At 40.2% G+C, this 25,385-nt stretch overlaps 1 protein-coding gene across 1 annotated transcript; it reads left to right on the top strand.

Moving 5' to 3' along the window:
* Positions 1 to 19,825: 19,825 nt before the first annotated feature.
* SIX6 (SIX homeobox 6) lies at positions 19,826 to 22,281 on the top strand. The gene is made up of 2 exons (XM_066605825.1): positions 19,826 to 20,397; positions 22,119 to 22,281. The coding sequence occupies exons 1-2, from the start codon at positions 19,826 to 19,828 to the stop codon at positions 22,279 to 22,281; spliced, it is 735 nt and encodes a 244-aa protein (XP_066461922.1).
* Positions 22,282 to 25,385: the final 3,104 nt, after the last annotated feature.

Here is a 25,385-nt window from a genome sequence, read left to right as displayed (position 1 = left end):
TACACCCTTTTGTTGTTGTTTTCTGAGGTTTTCTACCTAATATTAATTAGCTTACTTGCTTGACCCCTAATCTGATAAATTTCGGTTATGTGTTGTAATATTTTCTTCAGTGCTCATTCCAACTGTATTGATGCTTCCATTAGCGCGTACTATCAAAATATATTTATTATGTTTGATAGAATGCTCCGGGGAATATTGAAAGTTGAACACATGAGGATTAAAGGTTTCCTTTCTGGAATTTTAAAAGCACAGAATACATTATTATTAAAACATTCCAACTCTGCATTAAAAGCATTTACCATTTACAAGGAAAGGGGCAAGTTTTAAATCATTTAATGCACGCCTCTATTGAGCTAGGGAATGCATTAAGGATCGTATTGGCATACATAGAAGAAGTCAGGGCTGTTTCAAGCAAGAGAAGAAGGTGTCAGGTGTACAGCAAACAAAAAAATAGAAATTATCTGGCTATTCAGACTAATAATGATCAAGGATTTGTGCTTCTATTTTGCACATAGTGCCATAATGAATATAATAACTGTCCTGCATATCTATTTAGTGATGTGATTGACTCACGCTGGCCGTTATTAGTTTTCTTTTCTATGGGGCAATGAACCTAGAGTGAATTTAGACCCCGCTAATTCTCGCTATGGAGGCTTCCTATAGAAACACACATTTCGTGGTTATTATACCACCTTACTTGTCAAAGTAGTTGAAATAGAGTTAGAATGATGTAAACACTGGAATATTTCTATAATATATTTCACTTATTTTCTGAGTATTTTAAGAGGATGCAGCAAGTGGTCTATGACAGGGCACTTTCCCTCTATTTATGTAGTACCAGAGAGGTGTTCTATATTTTTGGGTCTCCAGTCTTCTGGGGACAACAGGGGATTATCCACCATCTACTAACCCCTAGTCTTGAATCCACCCTCGCGGTCTACATAATCTCTACTCTTTGCTCTATTTTCCCGGACACAACCACTAGTTGGAGTCTGATATACATTCGTCTGTTCGAGCCCTAGTATATTAAGTTTATACAAATAAAATTTAGTTTTAGAAACACACATCATGTCTGTAAAGGGCTTTATTTCTTTGGATTGTGTCTGCCTCTGTGATTGCTGCTGAGTTTAATAGGTTGCTGTCATAGGCTTAATAGAATAAACTACATAAGTAATGCAGTGTACTATCATAGTGATCAAAGGATTGCATCTTTAATTCCCCTTCATGGACTAAAAATGTTCAATAAAGTTTAATTGAAAGTAAACAAAAATACAGTTTAAAAAAATACACATTTTTTCCCCCACAAAAAACATTTTAGATTAACAAAATACCAAAAACAAGAATTAAAAAAGCAACACACAATAGTTATTATGACATCTGTAATGACTTTACCAATGAAAATATTTTGTTATTTAACTCATATGGTGAACGCCATAATAATAAAAGCAATGGGATGCAGGCAACAACTGCAGTGATTTTCGGAGTAGTGCTTTAAATATAATCCCCTCCCTGAAAATCATCCCTAGGCGTTGGAAAAAAAAATTACTCATCTAGCCGCACTGACCGGTCTCCTGCATATCTTCCCCGCCCAGGGAAAGCGCCATGTCTGATTGGCACAATAAATTCAATGAATGGCTGAGTGCTGCCTCTGAGTGGCTTAGCGTTGTGACCAATCACAGGCAGCACTTAGCTGTCATTCACTGAATGGCTGAGTGCTGCTTGTGATTGGCTGAGCACTCAACTAATCCGACACAGCCCTTTCAGGAGGCGGAGAGGTGAGTATATATTTTTTTATTATTTCAAGCAGCTAGGGATGATTTTCAGGGAAGGGCTTAAATTTCAAGCCCTTCCTCGAAAATCCCTGCGGTAGTTGCCTTTATTCCATTGCTCTCAATGGAGCGGCAGCAGTGCCAGCCACATTGAAATCAATTGGAGAGCCTTGCGATCTTCTGCCACAGCTGTGACAACTGTGGCAGGGGTTTCTTTTGCCCTGCTGCAGTCCCTTTATCACTGAACACTGTGACAGTGCTATCACAGTGTTCAGTAATGAGGGGACCTTCGTGGAGCAGCTGCTCTAGTGAACGGGCAAAGTTTCATGTGCAAACTTTGCCCATTCATGCACAAATACACACTTGTGTGAATGAGGCCTAAAGGCCCATTTACACCAGCCGATGATCGCTAAAAACACAACGCTAATCAGCGTACGTTTTATCAATAATCGTTACGTCTAAATGTGCGCCCATCATGTACTTTTCTGGCACTGCTAGCTGATCGTTAAATTCAGTCCAACTTAAAAATCATCAGTCAGCCTTATCAGCAGTTCTCCACGGGGAGTGCCGACAGCATTGTTTCCCGTTGGAGAACAAAGGATCTGAGGGCAGATAAGAGCCCTCGGGCTATTAACTGCATTCAGCTAAGGCTTCATTTGCACACTTAATTGCTCTTAAGTAGCTGAGTAGCTTCTTAATAGTTTATGCAAAATGATTGCTCAAAGCTGTCACTCAAACTGTCGTTTGAGCGATCTTTGAGTGATCATCGACCCATGTAAACCAGCCTTTACACATACCTCTGCAGTTATGCAATAAACATCATAGCATTTATTATGCCAAGGGCGCCTTTAGGGGGAGGAGGCTGGAAGAGCCAAGAGCAGTGCACTGAGCTCTTGTCCCCTCTCCGCCCCTCGCCCATTGCAAATAGTGGCGAAGGGCGGAGAGGGGGAGGAAGCTCAGTGCATTGCTCCCGGCTCTTCCAGCCTCCTCCCCCTGCAGAGGGACGCTGTATATCGGCACCCGGACGATATACGGTCGTCTGAAGGCGCCTTGAACCTTGGTATTTCTCTCATGAAACACTAATATTGCATAACAGTATTGTTCTCATTAAACATTACATTAATATCACTTTCCTTTGTATACATTAGTATTTACATTACTCTCTTTACTAAACATTAGCATTTATGTTACTTTTCTAGCTAAACTTTATTATACTAGATCACTTCTATAAATACACTCGATCAGAAATAAAATTTGGCTATCTATTCTGGGATAACTTTTCACATCGCCCTTACAGACAGTTTTACTAGTCAGAAACCACCTTTATATACACTCACATACAAGTTGTTTTGTGTGCTGCTGGGATCTGTAGTACTAAGGTTCCTAGCAGCACAGCTCCACAGGTTGGGGTTAATTGAGCTGGGTGTGGTATTCTCCAGCAGCCAATCCTTTTACTCTGCAGCACATATAAACCCAGCTCCTGGCAGTAGTTGAGGCTGGTCTTGTACTGTTTGGATGTATCTGTTTTGTTCCCACTTGGATCTGTGTTTGCATGTAGATCTGTTGTGTCTCTCTGCTTCCCTAAAGAAGGTTTGGACACCTGTAGTCCTAGTCTGCAGCACATGCAGCGCCCCTTTTCCCTTCCTCTGACAGGTGCAGCCTCCAGACGTCTTATGTCTCTTCTGTGTGTCAGTTAGTAGATCCCTGACACAATTCCCTATTTCAGCACGGTGGCTGACTGTCTATTCCCCCTGTATGAGGACACATAGACTTGCTGTGGATTTTCATCTGTGTGCATGTGAGCTCTGGGTGGAGTCCGTGTGGTTTGCATTATATGTTGTAGTCTTCTGTAAGTCCGTGCTGATAGAGTCCATGCCGGTAGAGTCCGTTCCGGGTTGTCTGTCCTGTTACAGCTTGCTGTGTGAACTGTGTTCTGTTCTGTCCTGTTGCAGCTTGCTGTGTGAATTGTGTTTTATTCTGTCCTGTTGCAGCTTGCTGTGTGAACTGTGTCTGGTGCTGCTGGACTTCTGGTTAGTGTAGGGACTAGCGGTATAGCCAGGAGCCGTGAAGTGGCCCGCTAGCTTCCACATTTTGATCAAAATGTCAACTAATACCTGGTATTTATATTCAGCTTTACCACCTGCTATTAGTGTTTGCATTTTGGCTGCTGTATGCTGTGATTTCTAGCTCTGTGTGTCCTGTTGTTCTTTCCCTATCATGTGGCATGTGAATGTGTCCTGTTCTGGTGGTGTGGTTCCTAGGATCAGCTAGGGCCCAGTTCCGATGACCACTGGGCCGCCCTTTATTGGGGCGATGTCCCCGCTCAGGTAGGGCCATGTCATCCTCCCTGTAGTTCAGGGCCAGTTGCCTGAATCCTGTGTGTATCCGCATCTTGGTCACGATCGTGTGGGCCCTGTGCTTAGTTTGCCCACACGATTGTAACACAAGTACAGATGTAGCAGAGATTAATATGATACTTTCCGTGTTATAACTTTCTGTATCAGTTTATTTGCTTTTTCAATAGCATTGTGGTGTTAAAGTGACCCTCTAGTTTCACAGCAAAATTATGTCCCAGGTTCGGAGGGGAATAGGTGTAAATTACCTGCAATTCTTCTCTGCCATCCCTCTGATCCACTCATTCTAGGTCTTGTTTTTGACCATCCAAGATGGCTAATGCAATCTTTAAACTACCTAATCCCCCACAATGCATTGGTAGTGTTAGACTACAAATGCACTATACCTACTCTGATTGCCCAGAGGTTCTCATATGATCAACACAGGCCAATCAGAGCATTGCACGTTAGGAAGTTAGAAAATTGCTGCAGCCATCTTAGAGAGCCAAAATTAGCGTATCGGAGGGGCGACAGAAAAGAAAAAAAACACACCCCGTTGGGCCACTTTAATATAAGAGAACAATAGTTTTTTAATGGCATAAGAAAGTTATCACACGGAAGTTAAACTTTGTTACATTTTTACGAGGATATGTATGACTGTTTATGCATATACACCCAAATAAATTTTTATAGGTATAATTTGGCGTATAGCTATATACACAGACACAATGGGTCTCATTAATTATTAGTGATGCACTAGAATTCTAGCATAGGTTGTACCTTCTTTTTGATGTAAATCAATTTAGTCAAATTTACTGCTGAGTTGTTCAAAAAGATACAAATGTTAAGCCTCACTAGACACTGTTCAAAAGCATCTAGGTCTGGGTGGAGTGAGGTTTTCAAACTGATTTATCTATTGAGATATTTTAAAATGTCTCAAATTTTTTTAAACAATTTCACTCCAGGTGGCTATAGAAACATCTCTAGACATACAGTGGGTCAAGGAAATCTTCAGACCCCTTCACTTTTTTTTACATTTTGTTATGTTGTGAGCTCATGTAAATTAAAAGAAAATTTCAAGTTTTTCCCTATCATTCTGCACTCAATACCCCATAATGAACAGTGAAAAGAGAATGTTAAAAATCTTTGAAGATAAACCTTCTGCCCAGTCTAAGGTCCCTTATGCTCTGGATCAGGTTTTCATTAAGAATATCTCTGTACTTTGCTCTATTTAGCTTTCTATCAACCCTGACCAGTCCCCCTGCCCCTGAAAAACACCCCCACAGCATGAAGCTGCCACCACCAGGCTTTACTGTAGGGATGACATTGAGCAGGTGATGAGCAGTTCCTGGTTTCCTCCAGACATAACTCTTAGAATTGAGGCCAAAACATTTATCTTGGTTTCATCAGACCAGAGAATCTTGTTTTTCACAGTCTAAGAGTCCTTCAGGTGTTTTTTGGCAAACTTCAGGTAGGCTTTCATGTGTCTTTTACTGAGGAAAGGTTTCAATTTAGCCACTTCTCCCATCTGCACACAGCATCTTTAGAGCTTACACAGAGTGACCATTGGGTTCTTGGTTACCTCTCATTTCAAGGCCCTTCTTTGCCAATTACTTAGTTTGATGGATCAGGCAGCTCTAGGAAAAGTCCTGGTTGTTCAAAACTTCTTCCAATTAAGAATTATGGAGGCCGCTGTGCTTTTGAGAAATTTTAGTTCAGCAAAAAATTTTAGTAGCCTTCTCCAGATCTGTGCCTCCACACAATCCTGTCTCTGAGCTCTACAGGCAATTCTTTCCTCCTCATGGCTTGGTTTTGGCTCTGATATGTCTCGTGAGCTGTGAGACTTTATACAGACATGGTTGTAACTTTTAAAATTATGTCCAATCAACTGAATTTACCACAGGTGACTCCAATCAAGGTATAGAAGCATCTCAAAGATGATCAAGAGAAATGGGTGGCTCCCAGAGCCAAACTTCAAGTGTCGTTCTAAGGCCTCTTTCACATAGGTATTGCGTTTTTCAGGCCGCCTGCATCGCGGCCAAAAATTGCATGAATGATAGAAAGCTGAGTCCAAGTCGTGGCTAACTCTCCCGTTTTCTCACCCATTCACATCGCTGGGCTGCGGCATATATACACCACAGCTCGGAATTCCGTGGTTCAAGGGGAGAGACCTTAGCTCTAAAGTCGTTGCCCCTTCCCTTGCCAGCTGATAGCGGGAATAGAAGCTGCCATAGAAGCCTATGGGAGCTGCCGGCAAGGGGAGAGGGAGGTACTTTAGCAACATGAGCTGCTGCTAAACTCCCTCCCCCTTCCCTTTTGTGACGGCTCTCATAGGCTCCCATAGGAGTCTATGGGAACAGCCGACGTATTCCGTCAAAAGATAGGACAAGTCCGTAACGTATGCTCTATCTTTTCCGGCTGGCTGATTTTACGCACCAGAAAATCTCCGATCTGAACAAATGCATTGGAATCCAATGCTTCAGATGGTCGCGATTTTCTGTCTGTACTCCTTGACTTCGGTTCTGTATCCTGGATTCTGTTTTGTCTGCTGCTTGCCTTGACTATTAGCCTGAACCTTGTTTATGGACCTGTGCTGCCAGCCACAACCCAAGCATGTCTATTTAGTAGGTGTCAGTTAAGACCTTCAGATTCCGTACCTTGGCTCAGTGCAACGTCAGCAGCCATACACCACGGCTATCTGTGCATGTAATAGCCTGGGAGCCCTGCAGCAAACCCGGCATCCCACTTAGAGGGGTTAAGCGTAAGAACCAGGATTTCCCCAGTACTGCCACCTCAGTTAGCCTACAGCTAAACTAGTGTGTGGCAAAGCAGATCTACATCCGCCTGTCTGTCATTAAAGGGGTTGTCCCGCGAAAGCAAGTGGGGTTCAGCACTTCTGTATGGCCATATTAATGCACTTTGTAATGTACATCGTGCATTAATTATGAGCCATACAGAAGTTATTCACTTACCTGTTCCGTTGCTAGCGTCCCCGTCGCCATGGATCCGCCTAATTTCAGCGTCTAATCGCCCGATTAGACGCGCTTGCGCAGTCCGGTCTTTTCCCTGGTGAATAGGGCCGCTCGTGCCGGAGAGCTGGTCCTCGTAGCTCCGCCCCGTCACGTGTGCCAATTCCAGCCAATCAGGAGGCTGGAATCAGCAATGGACCGCACAGAGCCCATGGTGCACCATGGGAGAAGACCCGCGGTGCATCGTGGGTGAAGATCCCGGCGGCCATCTTAGTAAGGTAAGGAAGAAGTCGCCGCAGCGCGGGGATTCGGGTAAGTACTAAACGTTTTGGTTTTTTTTAACACATGCATTGGGTTTGTCTCGCGCCAAACGTGGGGCCTATTGAAAAAAAAAATAAACCCGTTTCGATGCGGGACAACCCCTTTAAGTCAATACAAAATGTTAGTTTTCTAACATTCTCTTTTCACTTTGCCATTATGGAATGTTGACTGCAGAATAATGGGGGTAAGCTTGAAATTTCTTCTTTATTTTGCACAAGGCTATAACAAAATTTTTAAAAAGTGAAAGGGTCTTAAAACTTTCCAGATCCACGGCATTAAATGATGTAACAGTATAATAAATTTGGTGCATTTTGTGCTGGGGATGTTAAAAGAAAGCATGCCAAAAACATGGTATCAAAAATTCCTCTAAATAAATTTCCCTCAATAAACTACTGGTGATACGATTAGCAGGAGATCTCCTAATGCTTGGTTATCTCCTGCTTTCTGAGAGCACTTTCACATGAGTGTAGTTTTAACGCTCAGATAGCCGTGTTAAAACAGTGCAGCTATCTGAGTTAAATTGGGTGAGCGAATGGCAGCTGCAAGAACATCTTCCCCCACTCCTTCCCTTTGCTGGCCAGCTCCCATAGGAGTAACCTTATTCGGAGAGGAGTGTCTGATTAGGTAGACTCATGGGGTACTGGTGTATCTTGTCTCCACCACAAGTATGGGTGGAGACCTACTGATGGGCTGTACGCCCACAAGGTAATGATTGGCTGCCTGCAGCAAGGTACTAGTAGCGTGTGTAGTGAGTTTTGGGTGGGATGGAGGCAGGGGCGTAACTAAGGGCTCAGGGGCCCGGGTGCAAAGGTTCGGCTCGGGGCCCCTCCCTGAGCCTCCACCCCACACTCCCCTGTACCCATATCTAGATCGTGCTGCATACATGATCTGCCCCTTGGCGTAATCTTTCAAAAAATGACGCATTTCCTGCACATGAAAATTTGTTTGTAGCCCCGCAGGCCACTCACACACACTGCTTTTTACCACTATTAGCACAGTGCCCAGAGCGCTGTACTAACCACAGTTCAACACTCCTATAGATTTTAATGAGGTTACTCAAATCTGCGCTCGAACATGGTGTTTCTAACGCTGTGATTTTCGAGAGCTGTCTGTTCTATTTTTGCATTTTAGTGGTTTTTAACACATCTTATCCCCTATCACAATGATGGTGTGCATTAAAAAGTGCTGTCAAACGATGTAACCTATGTTCGAAAACGCTGCTTGAAATTCCAGTAAAAATGCCACAATTTCAAGCTGCGTTTTCTGAACACGTGTGTGAAAGCGGCCTTAGGGGGGGTCATGTTTTTGTTGCACTTTAGAACCACAATAAAGAAAAACACATAAAAAACCTGCATGCAGAATTTAAAGACCACGTAGGTTATTAATGAGCTGCAGACACAATTAAAAACTGCATGTGGTTTAGATGCGTTTTTTAATTGTGTGTAAAGTGTGAATACAGTAAATCCAGGGAGATGTATAACTTATACCAGAGAGAGATAGATAGATAGATAGTATATAGATATATACTAGAGATGAGCGAGTATACTCGCTAAAGGCAATTGCTCGAGCGAGCATTGCCTTTAGCGAGTATCTTCCCTGCTCGAGACTGCAGGTTCGGGTGCCGGCGCGGGGGAGCGGTGAGTAGCGGTTGTCAGCAGGAGGGAGCGGGGGGGAGAGAGGGAGAGAGAGATCTCCCCTCCGTTCCGCCCCGCTCTCCCCCGCGCCCGTGCCTGCCGCCTGCACCCGAACCTGCAGTCTCGAGCGGGGGAGATACTCGCTAAAGGCAATGCTCGCTCGAGCAATTGCCTTTAGCGAGTATACTCGCTCATCTATAATAGATACCTATCTGTATACTATCTATCTATCTCATATCTATTTATCTATCTCATATCTATCTATATACTATCTATCTCATATCTATCTATATACTATCTATCTTATATCTATCTATATACTATATCTATCTCATATCTACCTATATACTATCTATCTGCTATCTATATACTATCTATCTATTCATCAATCTATCTATATACTATCTATTCATCTATCTATCTCATATCTATCTATATACTATCTATCTCATATGAAATAGATAGATAGATGAATAGATAGATAGTATATTGATAGCAGATAGATAGTATATAAATAGATGGATGGATAGATAGATAGATAGATAGATAGATAGATAGATAGATAGATAGATAGATAGATAGTATATAGATAGATGGATGAATAGATAGATAGTATATAGATAGCAGATAGATAGACAGATAGATAGAAGGATGAATAGATAGTATATAGATAGCGAATAGATGGATAGTATATAGATAGTGAATAGATGGATAGTATATAGATAGCAGATAGATAGTTAGTATATAGATAGCAGATATATAGTATATAGATAGATATGGGATGGATAGATAGATATATAGATAGATATGAGATAGATAGATAGATAGATAGAGATAGATAGTAGATAGATAGATAGTATATACATAGATATGAGATAGATAGTATATAGATAGCAGATAGATAGATAGATGGATGGATGAATACATAGTATATAGATAGCGAATAGATAGATAGTATATAGATAGCAGATAGATGATAGATAGATAGATAGATAGATAGATAGATAGATAGATAGATAGATAGATACTGTGTTTCCCTGAAAATAAGATAGTGTCTTATATTACTTTTTATTCCTCTCAGGCTGGCCGTTCTGGCTGCCGCATGATGGGAATTTTGTTGCAGACAGAACGGCCAGCCATTTATGCACTGAATGTGCATGTGGGCATTGCAGAGGGCGGCCTCGGGCCCCCTGAGCACAGGGGTCATCAGGGGTTGCTGGGGTTGCCATGGTGACCCGACCCCTGCGCCTGAGGATGGAGGGTTACATTATTACCTGTTAATGGTTCCATGTGAGAGTGGCAGGGGCACATTAACATGAAAGCATTGACAGCTATTAATGCAAGGCTAACACTGAAACTAACCCTAACCCTCCTGCTGTGTTTCTGCCCAGCACCTGTTACTGTGTCCACTGCTGTGCCATTTCCCCTGCTGCTTAAGCGCTCTCCGGCCCCTGCTGTTGATGTCCCCGATGCAGCTGCTAACAGCTTCTGTCCGCAGCCGCCGCTGTTTGGCCGCTGCTGTGTCTTCTCCCCTGCTGCTCCGACGCTCTCCATCCCCCACTGTTAATCTCCCTGTCCCCGCTGCCAACAGCCAATCAGGAAGTGGGGGTGTCACTTGGCTGTCAAGAAGCCTAACTCATGTGTACACCCACCACGTCCGGTGTCGACAAGGTACAACAGTACCAACTCATGGTTTCATCAGTGTGTTGTGGTCGATGGCCATGACAATGTGTGTTTAATCCAGTATTCCTTGTTGTAGTTCTAAGTATCTTGGTCTAGTCAGAACGTCTTGCTCCTTGCTTATTTCTAGTCCAGTTTGTTATTGCTTGTTTGTTTCTGCCTGCTTTGGATTATATTTCAGAATTGCTTTTTTATCGTTCTACCAACATAATTTTCTTAGGGATAGTGCTACAGACAGGGATGCCAGTAGGGACAACTGAGGGCTACTTAGGGGCAGTGGTGTCTGGTGTTAATGGATAGTATCAGTATAACCTGTTTTTTTTCATTTATATTTCCCGCTCGGTCGTGTACAGGCATGCATATATACGCGTCCATAAAGAACAATGCGTATATACATGGCAAAATAGAACATGCTGCGTTGTTTTTTGCGCTTGCGTATTACGGAATTCCGATATGCTAATGTGATCAGAATTACGTAAGGAAATGTAATTGATTGTCTGTGAATTACCACGTATCATACAGGCATAAAGAGCCCACATAATATGTGCTAATCATACGCCCATGTGAATCCAGCCTAAATAAGGTTTGGTCCAACCAATTATTTTCAGAAGTCACATAATTAGTTGATGCAGTCACATGACATCAGTATAAATACACCTCTTCTAAAAGACCCATGAGTCAGTATGAAGACCAAGGAGCTTTGCAACATATGGCAAAGACAAAAGTTGTGGAGAAGTATAGATCAGGGTTGGGTAATATAAAAATATTAAAGATGAGCGAGCATACTCGCTAAGGACAATTGCTCGAGCGACCATTGTCCTTAGCGAGTACCTGCCCGCTCGGAAGAAAAGGTTGGGGTGAGAGCTCTCTCTCCCTCTCTCCCCCCGCTCCCCCCTGCTCACTCCCGCAAACTCACCGCTCACCCACGCCGGCACCCAAACCTTTTCACAGGCAAGTCGTACGATTTTGAGCACGCAAACAAAAAAAAACATGCATGCATGCTCCCATTTATTGAAATGGGCAATTAGGTTAATTAGTTCAATATGCGCTATTACCATAGTAACATAGTAACATAGTATGTAAGGCCGAATGAAGACATTGTCCATCTAGTCCAGCCTGTCTATCCTACTGTGTTGATCCAGAGGAAGGCAAAAAACCCCAAGGCCAGAAGCCAATTAGCCCTTTTGGGGGAAAAATTCCTTCCCGACTCCCTAATGGCAATCAGACTGTTCCCTGGATCAACCCCTAATAGTTCCTACCTGCCTGTATACCAGGATTGACACTTAACCTAATATTTATATCCTGTAATATACTTCTTCTCCAGAAAGACATCAAGTCCCCTTTTAAACTCCTCTATCGATTTTGCCATCACCACTTCCTCCGGTAGAGAGTTCCACAGTCTAACTGCTCTTACAGTAAAGAACCCCTTTCTGTGTTGGTGATGAAACCTACTTTACCATGCCCAAATATACAGGAAAATATCAAACCCATTACAATCAATGTGTTCTATTCACTACATATTGGATGCGCAAATTTTGCATGTGCAAATCACTGCACAAATGCGTTCGTGTGACACAGCCTAAGGAGTCCTCCTCACGTGGTAGAATTACTACAGGCATTCCACACAGGAGTACCTACAGCAATTCCGACAGAGTTTCATGCAGATTTGACCACGTTTTTATTTGCAGAACACCTGCAGAATTAGTGCGATTCTGCAGCATAAATAGACATGCTGTGGAATCAGAATCCTCAGAGTTTTTCAAATCCGCACCATGTGAAGGGGGTTTTTAAAATCCTCTCCACATGGCTTGCACTGTAAACATTGTCGAATTTCTGCACCGATTCCATATGTGTGTCGGTGGCCTAAGGGCATGTTCACACTGGGTAGATTTACTGCAGAATTTCCCCTGCGGAAATTGAATTCAAATCCGTGACATGTCAATTTTATCGTCGTCTTCTCAATGAGGGAGTGAATTCTGCACAGGAATTCGCAATGAAATCCACTTCAAAACCCACACCCAATAGTGCGTGTTTGGAAGCAGGCATTCCGCGGCTGATCTGCTGCAGAATACCCGCTGCGGACATTCCACTGGAAATCAGCCCTATGTGGACCCAGCCTGATTGTGCAGTGTGAACACATGCAATGAAAGACTGATCAGCAATTTATCGTTGGCTAGATCTTTCATGTAGACCATAAAATCTTTGTTGGTCACTTGCTTTCATCACTCAGTTTAAACAGGCAGTCGTTCATCTATGAATGACTGCCTGTTTATTGTGAATGGAGATGGGCAGGCTGGAACAATCCCGACCTTCTCTGCCTCCATTCACTGAGCGATGATCCTCCTGTGTAAGAGCACAGGAGCAATCATTGCTGGAATGGCTGATCATCTCCTACTTACTCTTAAAAGTGGCTTACTGCTATAACACCATAGGGTAAAATTATTAAATGCTATTTTCCATTTGAGTTTTTACTTGCATCTCAAAACTTACAGAACTAACTGTGGCATGGGAATATCATATCAGTATAATCAATTTTCCACTATAGAAAATCACACCAGAAAACTGCTCTACATAAGTGGTCAGCTGCTATTGATATAGGGACCACTGGACAAATCATATATATACTAGTAAATGGACACTTCGGCATTTATGCTATGTACTATATAGTAGCATTGTAATAGTTAGTTTTTATAGAACATATATACTGCTGTTGTGTACTATATAGTATACATATCACTGCAGCAGTGTCTACATACTAGTACATAAAAATAGCTATCCTGTACAATATAATAGGAAATATCACAGCTGGAGTTTGCACATACAATCAAGAGCTGAAATCAATGAAGAACGATTGCCTGTCTAGATAGGCTGATTGTTGTTTGATTTTTATGCCGGCACAATTGAATGACAAACAAATTAGTTTGTCGTACAGTTGCTGCCGGCATTTACACTGAACGATTATAGTTCAGTTTCCCATGATCCAATGAGAATCTGAATGATAATTGTTCAGTGTAAAAGGGCCATTATGGTTGGCCAAAGTCAGAAGTGAATTATTAAAATATGGGCAATATAGGGGAAGGACTTCATATTTACACAGTTTTTGTCATATCTGTGTCAAATTTTTCTAATGTAGCTCTGCCACGGATTTGAATGTGGAACTGTACATGGATGGAGCAAATCCACATGTGGCCACCCAATGCAATTTGCATGTCAAGAATTGACATGTCAGTTCTTTTTTTCAATGATGTGTATTTCAAAATCTGTGCATGGAAAAAAAAATCTGTATTGTCTGAACTACGGACAGATTTCAATAGCATTCAATTGAATCCTGAAGTGGCATGGATTCTGACATGGATTTGTGAGAACAAGGCCTTATATGTCTCCTTCTTGCTGAATACACTTCTAGCTTTGGCTAAAAAAACAAAAAATGAAAAACTGCCCTAAAAACTGCAGCTTTTCCAAAATAACCTGTGTTGAAACCATCCATCAAGACTAAATCTCCCAGCATTCATTGCTCTCTTAACCTCTACATAAAATTTGTTAGGATTATTTGTCTTTTATAGCCCTAAAAAGCATGATTTTCACATGCAAAATGTGAATGAGATTTTGACAAATGTATTGTCTGGCTGCTAAGTTTTCTTCACAACATGTAAAGCATCTCTCACTGCTGTACATGAGCTCTTTTAAGGGAAGTGATAGCAACACTGATCTATGTCCAATCACCAGGTTCTGACATTACAGATATATCAATGTAAAATGTGTATTGGTGTGTATTATCTGTATATGTTCAGTCAGTTATAGCTACAGCAGTAACTTGGCATCCATACTCAGAACCAGTTTTATGAGTTGCTTTTGGGTAGAAGAGTGGAGAAAAATATACGTTTCCTCTTCTTCCTCCATGTTTTACTTGTGGTATGCTACTTATTTAAATGAATGAATGAGCAGAAGACCGTTTTTGGATGAGCTTATTTTTGCTCCCAATTAGCTGTGGGTTGAGGGGACTATAATACGGAGCTAATGTAAAGCTATAAGGGTAATCACGTGACCGTATTTTTTACAGACGTTTTTGGAAAACACAGCATGATCTATTTTTTTCATTTACCTCTGTATTTTTATGCTTTTCTATTGGGCAAATACTGATGAAAAATTGATGACATACTGATGTAAAGTCTTTTGAAACACGTCCGTAATATGGATCTGTATTATGAATGTGTTTTTATAACTTCATCTGAAAAGAGAGAGAAAATGAATTGACTATACTGTATGCTTGTTGTAAAGGGCAAAACAGCTCCATACCAATATACACATTTATATATATTTGCACTGCGTCAGAGGTTCTTGGCAGGGTACCTTGGATTCCAAGGTTCATAATGTCTTAGCATTGTATATACACACTGCTACTGCCATTTTGGGTGCTTATTACAGGTATGGCAAATATTTATGATATGTGTCTAAATATACATTTCACAGGGTTTTCAATTTGCATTTATTAGCATTGAAGCTTTTACAGATAGATATATATATGCAAGAAGCTAAAGAAATAATGTAAAAACGTATACAAGCATATACAAAAAGCATATGTTTCTTTAGGAGAGCATTTATAATATAGTTACTATGAGACTGACCATTCAAACCACAAATGCAAATTTTACACAACATAGCCCCAATTTAACTAAAACTGTGGATGCATGATGGTATGTAAATAGGATTTGTCTGTGATGGTAACAGTAAAGAATGGACATTGTTAATTATATTGGGATGCAACAGGAAAGATAGGCTGACAGTTTGCGATTGGTAAACCAAATGGCTGGTCAGATCTAGCAGGTAGGTTTTTGGTTTGGAGACACTGTCTAAAAAAATACTCCTCCACCCAGGTAGAAGCTGGACATACAGGTAGGAAACTGACCCTACAGTATGTCAGTCGAGTATTGTTTCCTACTGTACCTTTAGCATTCACACAAACAGAGGCAGAGATGGCATTGAGTTCCTGGCACAGCAATAAATCCAGACAACCTGTGGTCCTTGTGTGGAATTGCAACTGCAGTTTTGCCTATAGCACCTCGATTACCCGACTGCTAGTGTTTCAACTCTGAAGGATCACATGTAATTTACATCGATCTGCAAAAACAAAAAAACTTACTAGCACATTGATTTTTATATCTACCCCTTTACAAAACATTTTTTCCATGACATATAATGAAACACTCGACTCCTGTGAGTACAAAGCGTCTGCCATGCTATATACCTACTGCTATACTATGGCATAGGTAAAACCTTTGTTTTGCTCATTTGTATTTACGCATCTCTGGGTGATATAGTAAAAGGATAAACTAAACCAATCCTATACTTATTTATAAATACGGAAAAGATTAGAAATATAAGATTTTGTATAAAAAGGTTGTGGTATCAATACCATATAATGCCAATAGCATGCAAATAAAAAAGCCCGTGATGTATTCCGAGTTCTCCTCCCCGTCTGTGTATTGCTTTGCAGGAGCTATAATGGTAGATATCAATAAGTAATGCCGTGTGCTGACACTCGTGTAGGATTCGGGGAGTAGAAGGAAACAATAAAAAGTATCATTTCACATTGTCAAAAATGTCATTTTGTTTATTCCCGCAGCAAACAGATCCGCTATCACTTCAGTAATGAATGACTATAATTATGTATTAGATCCCTCCAGCAATATCCAGAAATGTGTTATATGTAATCAGGTCACCTCATACTTAGAGGCAGATATAACAAATATGGACCCGCTGTTGTATGTGCAGGGGTTTTTCTTTATTCATATCAATGGGAACGTATCAATGGGACTGAGTTCAGACCTAGCATCATATGCACATTGACGAAATATGGGCATGCTGTGGATTGAAGAAGTTTACAACATGCCCTTTAATCCGCAAGGATTTTACTGCTACATGTGAATGGGGTTGTACTGTACTTTGCTGCGATTTTTTTTTGCATATATATATATATATATATATATATATATATATAAAATCAGTAGCTACATTATGGTATTACAGCTAAGGGTATATTCACATGAACGCTTTTTCCATCCGATTTTCTGTGTCGGACTAAAATCGGATGGAGTTAAAGCATATTATTTTAAAAAGAGGTTATATTCATACGTGTAATTTCATTAATCAGACAAATAGTCCGAGAAAAAAAATCACAGCCTGTCCTATTTTGGCACAATTTTTGGATGAAAATCTCCCATGCAAGTCTATGGGCATGATTAAAAAAACTGATTACTTTTAAAAAAAAAAGTGCGCAGAACCACAAAGAGTGGAGAACTAATCATGCTTATACATGTGTAAAAATCATATGCAAAACTGATGAAAATCGAACAGAAAATTTTCAGAAACACATAAAAATTGTGTGAAAATCGCACAAAAAAATCAGTCCAATTTTTCAAAACTGAAAAAAAATTCCTGTGTGAATATACCCTAAGGCTATGTTCACATGTGGCATATTTGCCGCAGATTTTCCATGCGGACCCTCCACATGGAACATCTATAGCATTTACAGTAGCAAGTGGATGTGATGTTGAAAATCTCATCCACATGCTGTGGAAAAAATCGGCATAAGACCTGTACGGAAATTGACATGTGGGTCGGATTTTAAATTCACAGCATGTCAGTTATAGCACCAGATTTTTGGTGCAGATTCCATCTCCTTGAGGTGCTTTTTATGTGGATTTTCTGCTGTGGAATGTCGCTACGGACATTCCGTAGAAAATCCATCCTGTCTGGACATTGTCGAAGGGTATATTTACATGGGGGGGGGGGGGGGGTCTTATTTTTGGACCCCCAAAAAACTGATCAAATATGAACAGAAATAAATGACAGTATTTTGAATGTTCATATTCGCACTGGCAATTGTTTAATCAGTTGAACAGTTTAAGCAAAAAAAAAAAAATCGCATCATGTCCAATTTCGTAGAGATTTTCCAATGAAAATCGCCTATTGAAGTCTATGGGTATGTTTAGAGAAATGGATTGCACACGTTTGATGTGATTGTGTGACCGGTTTTTAATGCATGTATACATAGTGAGCATTAATAATAAAGAGAACCAGGAAGCGCCAAACCTGAACATGTGTTTATTTTTACAAAATTGTATGCCACAAGGATGAAAATCATGCAGAAAAATCACATAAATGCATAACAATTGTGAGAAAATCGCTCAAACAATTGGTCTGATTTTTCAGGACTGAAAAAAACACCCATTCTATACATCTTCGGCTACATATGGCCAAATGTGTACAGCGTATACAAAACGTGGAAATATATGTGCAAGGATTGTTGCAGAAATTGTACTATGCTTTATTATCTTCCTCTATATATTTTGTATTCAGCCATAAATAAGATACACATAATAATAAATCTCGGGTTTTATTGTTCCAAGCTCCCAGCCTCATTGCTGTCTCTTTGCTAAAAATTTTTTAAAGGGGAGCTCCATGATTCAATATGTGATAATAAACCGGCCGGGATCTTGCGGTTTTGCTGTCTGATTCTATGAAAATGAGCAGTATTGAAAGCGTTCTCATCCCGCTAGCTGCTGAGCCTCCCATAAATGATGTAAATGGCTCGGAGGGTTTTTTTTTCAAGTGAACTACGTGGATCTGTGAAAATAATATCAGGGTTTTCCGTCAGAATGAGCTTAGCACTGTACTGAGGCGTATCCTAATCCGACCCGACACCTCCAACCATCTGCGGTATCTATCTGCCTTCTTATTTACCAAATCTTCACGAGCAAAAGACAAATTGTTCTTGATACTAAATAAAAGACGCTTGCATACCTCGCTGCTAATGCTGCTTCCATCCACAGAGACAGAGAGGGGGGAGGATTATTCCCTTCATTTCTTCTGTATCAGCAATTGTTCTGTCTTTATAGAAAAAACCCAGATCTGGGAGCAGAATGCAGAATATTCCTGACATGATGCATTGCAAATAGCAAGAATCATTATGCATATCGGATGCAAATAATAATAATAGGTTGAGATCCCTCCCTTTCCTTTTGTAGGTCGGAATGTGGCCATGGAGAGAGATGCTTCTATATTTGTTACACATACACAAGACTTGTCTTGACATAATCTTAGCAATTGCATTGAGGACAATAGTGTACAGACCGGGGAAGAGATGAATATGCGCACAATTAGAAATAGACTGTAGAAAGTAAATTGCAGCAACCCTTCCTATGAAATCCAATGCTTATTGTGGATGTCACCGTCCTTGTCACATGGCTGGATAATGCCCTTTATTTACGCAGAAATGGCTAATACCACTCAGTTTTGTTTTTAACCCTTCAGTGCCAGACATCTAGACAGAGTTAATGATTTGCTTTCTGCTGCTCCTTTCTCTGCATGATGACCTACAAATGACTTCTCACCCTCTGTAGCTCTTCTCAGATTTTACTGTGCACCATTCACCACATTTCTACTGATAATGTTTTACATGTCTCGAGCAGTGAGTCAGGCTCATAGATATCTTCCATAGCAGATTAACCCTTACACGTGCATTTACCTATCGCCTATCTTTGCAGAACACTATTTCTTTGTAGAATGGGACTCATAAGGTGCCTCTGTGTTTGTTTCTTGTCATTCCGGTCCATTGCAGTGACAGCACACAGTATCCTCTGTATTACATGGGATTTTCATCTGAACAGTCACCTTTCTAATTGGATGCCAGTTGCTTCTCTCTGATGGGAAATGCTCTAGGTGTTTTGTCTAATGTTATCTCTCTATGTGCAATGTGTGTGGGTCACAGAGAGGATGCAAGCAGCATGCATGTGATGTGCAGTCCCTGTGCACTGGGCGCTGTCGAGCCCTGGGAGGTGCTGAAACATCTCTCCCTTCCTCGCCTTTGATTGGCAAAGGCTGACACTGATTGACAAGGAGCCATGGTAACCCAGCAGCCAATCTGCCAAGTCCAATAGAAAATCGTTTGTTGGCTCAGGGCAGCTTCTTCCCTTTAACAGCAGATCGGCTGTGATACCTTAGCTTGGCTCTTGGAGTTAGCAAGTGCATCTCCAAGGAGGCTGCTGCTCCACCGCCTCTTGTTGGATTCTGCATCAAAGCATCTCGGTGTTTGCAAAAAAAATTCCTAAGCAGCTTCAATGTTTCAGCTGCCTATCTTGAACTTCAGCCCCCAGCAGGTCGCTGGGGTGTGTGAGACCCTGGAAGAGAGCGGGGATATTGAGCGATTGGGTCGTTTTCTCTGGTCTTTGCCAGTGGCTCCTGCAGCTTGTGAGGCCCTTAATAAAAATGAGTCTGTGTTACGTGCCAGGGCCATCGTGGCTTTCCATACGGGCAACTTCAGAGAACTGTACCACATTTTGGAAAACCACAAATTCACGAAGGATTCCCACACTAAACTGCAGGCTCTGTGGTTGGAAGCTCATTACCAGGAAGCTGAGAAACTAAGGGGGAGACCCTTAGGGCCAGTAGACAAGTACAGAGTAAGGAAGAAGTTTCCTCTGCCCAGAACTATTTGGGATGGAGAGCAGAAGACACACTGCTTTAAAGAACGAACACGGCATTTGCTTAGGGAATGGTATCTGCAAGACCCTTACCCAAACCCCAGCAAAAAGAGAGAACTGGCCCAGGCAACCGGACTTACCCCAACACAAGTAGGAAATTGGTTCAAAAACCGAAGGCAAAGAGATCGAGCAGCAGCAGCCAAGAACAGGTATGGGCTCAGCAGCAGATCTCTAGACATCTGTATATTGTTTATACCTTACCTATTATATATTATTGGATCTATTACTTTACAGACATCGCACCTGTCCCACCCAGTCCTACTCCATTAATGTAAAATATAATTTCCAATATACCATTCCCACTTTTATCAAGCTATGTCACATAGTCAAATTATTTGAACATATTTTAAAGCAAGCTTCTTGCAGTACAGTAACTTAGTATTGACAAATGTGCCGTGGTCTGCTCCATAGTGCATGCATTTTTCATATATAGATATAAAACATATCTACTCTCTTGTGTATGACTTGAATCGGCTAACGACTAAGTGGGATTTTATATATATATATCAGGCTGGAGCAAAGTAAGAATGTTTTCAAAAATAGAAGTCTTAATAGATTTACGGTTAAATTTTAGGGAACTTTAGTCAAATCAATATCTGGTGTGACCACCATTTACCTTCAAAACAGCATCAGTTTTTCTAGGTACACTTGCACACAGTCTTTGAAGGGACAAAAGGAAAAAATCTTGCAAAACTAACCACAGATCTTCTGTGGGTGTCGGCTTACTCAAATTCTTCTTTTAATGTAATTCCAGACAGACACGATTAAGTCGAGATCAGAGTTCCGTGGGGCCATATCATCACTTCCAGGACTCCTGGTTCATCTTTACACTGTAGATAGTTCTTAATGAAATGTTTGGGGTCGTTGTCTTGCTTTAGAATAAATTTGGAATCAATCAGACGCCTTCTATTTTTGAAAAATATTCTTACATTACAGCACTTTCCCACACCTTTTTTTCACGCCGTACTGTATATACATATGTATGTATATTACACAGACATAGTACTGTGTAAAGCCCATATCCATATACAAAATACAACACATATATAAAATGTATCTGTGTGTTGTATTTTGTATTTCAGTATATTGCATACATTTTGCAGTAGTGGTTATGTTTTTATGCTTTCTTTTATTTATTTTAGTGCAGGAGCTGTTTTTATGCGAATAGATATGCAACACAAAAATGTAAACATATATCTTATAATATATCTTACACTATTTGTATTTCCTCACAATTAGGGAATTTACAGTTATACAGATATCGGATCGATTTAATCCTATTAAATGTGTCCAATAAATTTGCAGAACATTTAAGTAAACTACTTTTTAAGCCTTGTCAGTAGGCAAAGCAGTATATATGCATTTATATATGTAGAGTATGTATATAACTACACACACATAAGTATAAAGGTCACTCATGACTAGCTAAGCACTTGATGAATGCTCTATGCGGTTTACAGAAAGTGACACACATTGTACTGGCTGCTGTAGATATTTTTCTGAAGGATTTTGCAGGCACAGTAAACTATTAGAAAACCAGCATCTACATATCTGTAGATCTGCTAAATGGCAGATGCAAGGTCACTTCCTGCACACAATGCGACTCTTCTGTGATTCGAATTTTAGGATCAGGACCTAGCAAAATGTACTAGAAAATTGTTGTGATCCTCGGTTTATTATTCATTGATATAATGTATATAAACCCAAACATTGGAGACAATTCCCTTATGGAATGGGGGGCGGGGGGTGTTGGTAGAATATCACGTTAGTGTCATTGATCGGAGGGCACCAAGCAAATGATGTACGATCAGCCTTTGAATCTGTTTTCTGTGGCTTATGGTGACTGTCCCTTCCTGTTGTGTTTTGTCAGACTGCAGCAGCAGGTCTTGTCCCAGGGATCTGGACGCTCATTGGGCCCAGACGAGAGAGGGGAACAGTTGGGCTCAGCCTCAAGTCCTGCAGCTAGCCTGTCCAGCAAAGCGGCCACCTCTGCCATTTCCATCACATCCAGCGACAGTGAATGTGACATCTGACCTATGGGGCATACTTAACGCAGCAAAAACCAGGAGATCAAACTCAGAACAGTGCCTGACTAAGCAGAACAGCCGTGGCCACAGGGACAACACACTTGGGCTGTCACAACACCAGGGAGTGCTGATCCTAATGTCACACTCTTCCTTACATTATTGATGAGAACTCACTGTGTAGAAGAAGACTGTAAGGCTTTATCACCTTTGTTTTGGGGACCTTGATGAGCCTCTTATGCCAAGTTGCCAAGTGTGAGGCTTGCCCTATATACATCCTGTGGGTATTTCATGTTGGAAAAAGACGCTGTTATATTATTTTTTTTTCTTTGTTTTTATATATTATATGATGATGATGACTTATTTAAAGGATTGCCAATGTTTAGACTTCCTTTGCTTGTCTGTATGTGCGCAGGTGACTTGTAGACGCATGTGCACCAAATCTATGGATCCAATGAAGAAGCTAAAATAAAATATGTGCTGAGAATTCTTTCCTACTTTTAGAGAATTATTTCTCCAATTCTGCAAACCACTTTGCCATAGGCTTGTATCCCATTGTCTGCCAGGACACGTAAAATCAAACCTGCATAACTGTAGCAGGTTTATTACAAGATGTTTATTGTCTGAAACAATTATCTATAAATCATTTTCTCTTTGTTCCACATCAATTCTTATTATATTTTTTTTCTTGCAGGTTTTTACTTTTTTATTATATCCATAGACAGCATAGTAACTGCCCTAAAATGGAATAAATCACACCTGGAAGGAAAAGAAAATGCTACTTTATTTTAATTAATTTACACAAGTAATAATTAGAACTTATATTGTAATTTACAGCTTGATTTTACCACATAGGGATAATGATCATCGTCATTATAGAAGTGGATTTTTTTTTCACTACACATTGATGTGAAGTGTGAATTCACCACAGGTCATAATAATAGTAACAATATTAATAATAATGCATGCCTGCTGCACATTTACATATATAGAGGTGTGCAAAATAATTACATCACATGCGCCACTCAGTGTTTGATACTGAAAACAATAAGAAATCATCATAGAACCTCCATGAACTATTGTAAATGTTTTGTTTTTTTAATTTTAATTTTTTTTCTATTATTTACAAGTTTATGGAGGTTTTATGCAACTTACTGTTTTTAGAACCAAACATCGAATGGAGCTTATTATGCAATTTTCTTGCACACCTCTGGAGTGTATGTAGTAAATCTGATTTATTAGTATTATTATTTTACTAATATACTCTGTGTTGTAAGATTTTTCTTTCTGACATGGTGAAAATCAAGTATCCAATGATCATGGGTTTCATATTCATAGTCATAACAATAATTATAATGATGATACTATTAGTTCTGTTTTATTATTACTATCTAATCTTGCTTACACATTTTAATTTGATCCTATATCATGTTTTTGCAATTTGCCCATAGAAACCTATAACAATCTTGCAACTTTGACCTTGAATTTCTAATGCTACCTTGATATGACCAGTTACTTTAGGCTATGTACATTATAGCTGCAGCACAATAACCAACAGGCTCAAGAGCAGCCTTCACTCCCACTCATTATGAGATTATGTGTAGATAGATACATACATACAGAGGTGTGCAAAAAATTGCATCACATGCTCCAATCAGTGTTTGGCACTAAAAGAGCAAATTCTGCATGCAGTTCCATGCCAAAAACACATCAAAATGACACATATAATGACGTGGATTTTAGATGCGGAATTCATATGGAAATTTTTCACAGTGAATTCTGCCATGTGAATATACCTAAAGTTGTCTCTTTATGTGCGTTTTTTGGTGCGTCTTGCTGAAATATCCCGCACGTGTGAAAGGTTACAACTGTTCACAAAGGTTTTATGCAGCTTACTTATTTTATTTTCAGTATCAAACACAGAATAGGGCAGGTAATGCAATTTTTTTTACACACCTCTGTGTATATATATATATTTCAACCTTGAATGGTAATTTCTCTTGCACGTTTATTGAGATACAGATGCAACAAATCATGTACTGTATATGAATCTTCACTGTATAATATTTCCTGTTGATAAAGGTCGTTTCATGCGCAGTGCCATGATCTATCCCTCTCTGGATGCAGGAATGCTTAGTCAGACGGAAAGACAAAGAGAATATACATCATTCAGTGTGGAATTCCTGCTTTCTGCATGACCACTTTCCTACAACTGTTTACATGGCTGCACCATATGTAACCCCAATATAGAGAAGATTGTATACACAGGTGAGGTCTTCACCAATTTATGAATACTGGCAATTGCAATATTAAACGATTTGGTGAATCTGATAATCAGCAGAAATCTGCAGAACGTATTAGTTTAATTAACCCTTAGGGTGTCAACAATGTGTCCTGTGGTTTGGTTACATATACAAATATCTAAAAATACTTAATTTTATGCATGTGATAGTAAAAACTATTGTAAAAAAAGACAAAAGCATTATAGAGGTGATATCTTTATTGGCTAACCAGAAAAATGTATATACGCAAGCTTTCAAGGCTAGTTAATGCCCCCAAATTGATGTAGCAGCATTAAGTAGCCTCGAAAGCTTGCATATATACTATTTTTCTTACTAGTCAATAAAGGTATCACCTCTATAATACTTTTGTCTTTCTTATACAAGAGTATTTCTCATTACAATGATTTTCATGGCTAGCACTATACTACGTTATTTTTGCTCCACATCGCAATTTTATACAGAAATCGGAAGACGATAAAGAGTTTTCACTTCATTTGAGATATGTGTAAGAACAGATCCACACTAAACATCATTGTTCTATTGTTGTGGACAACAAGCAGGAATATGGCTGTTGACAGTAAACAGTTCTGCAAATAGCCCAAAGGTACTCCCAGTGTGTATTGTGCACCCATTGTGAGTGTGTGTCTTTTAAACAAAAAAGAAAAAAATATTGTGTCAAAAGTAATGTGAACAAAAGTTGAGGGAGGGAGAGTTTCCCCCTCTATTCAGCTTGTAACATGGTGGAATATTTCCGTTTCTTTTCAATGCTGGGGCAGATCTGGGCAGACATGAATGGGACATCTTGTAAGCAGGTCTATGAGGCTGTCAAAC

The sequence above is a fragment of the Eleutherodactylus coqui genome, chromosome 6 (genome assembly GCF_035609145.1).
Source record: "Eleutherodactylus coqui strain aEleCoq1 chromosome 6, aEleCoq1.hap1, whole genome shotgun sequence".
NCBI classification, from domain to species: Eukaryota; Metazoa; Chordata; class Amphibia; order Anura; family Eleutherodactylidae; genus Eleutherodactylus; species Eleutherodactylus coqui.
Note: the sequence above shows the minus strand (reverse complement) of the source record. Positions and strands in the feature narration are given on the sequence as shown.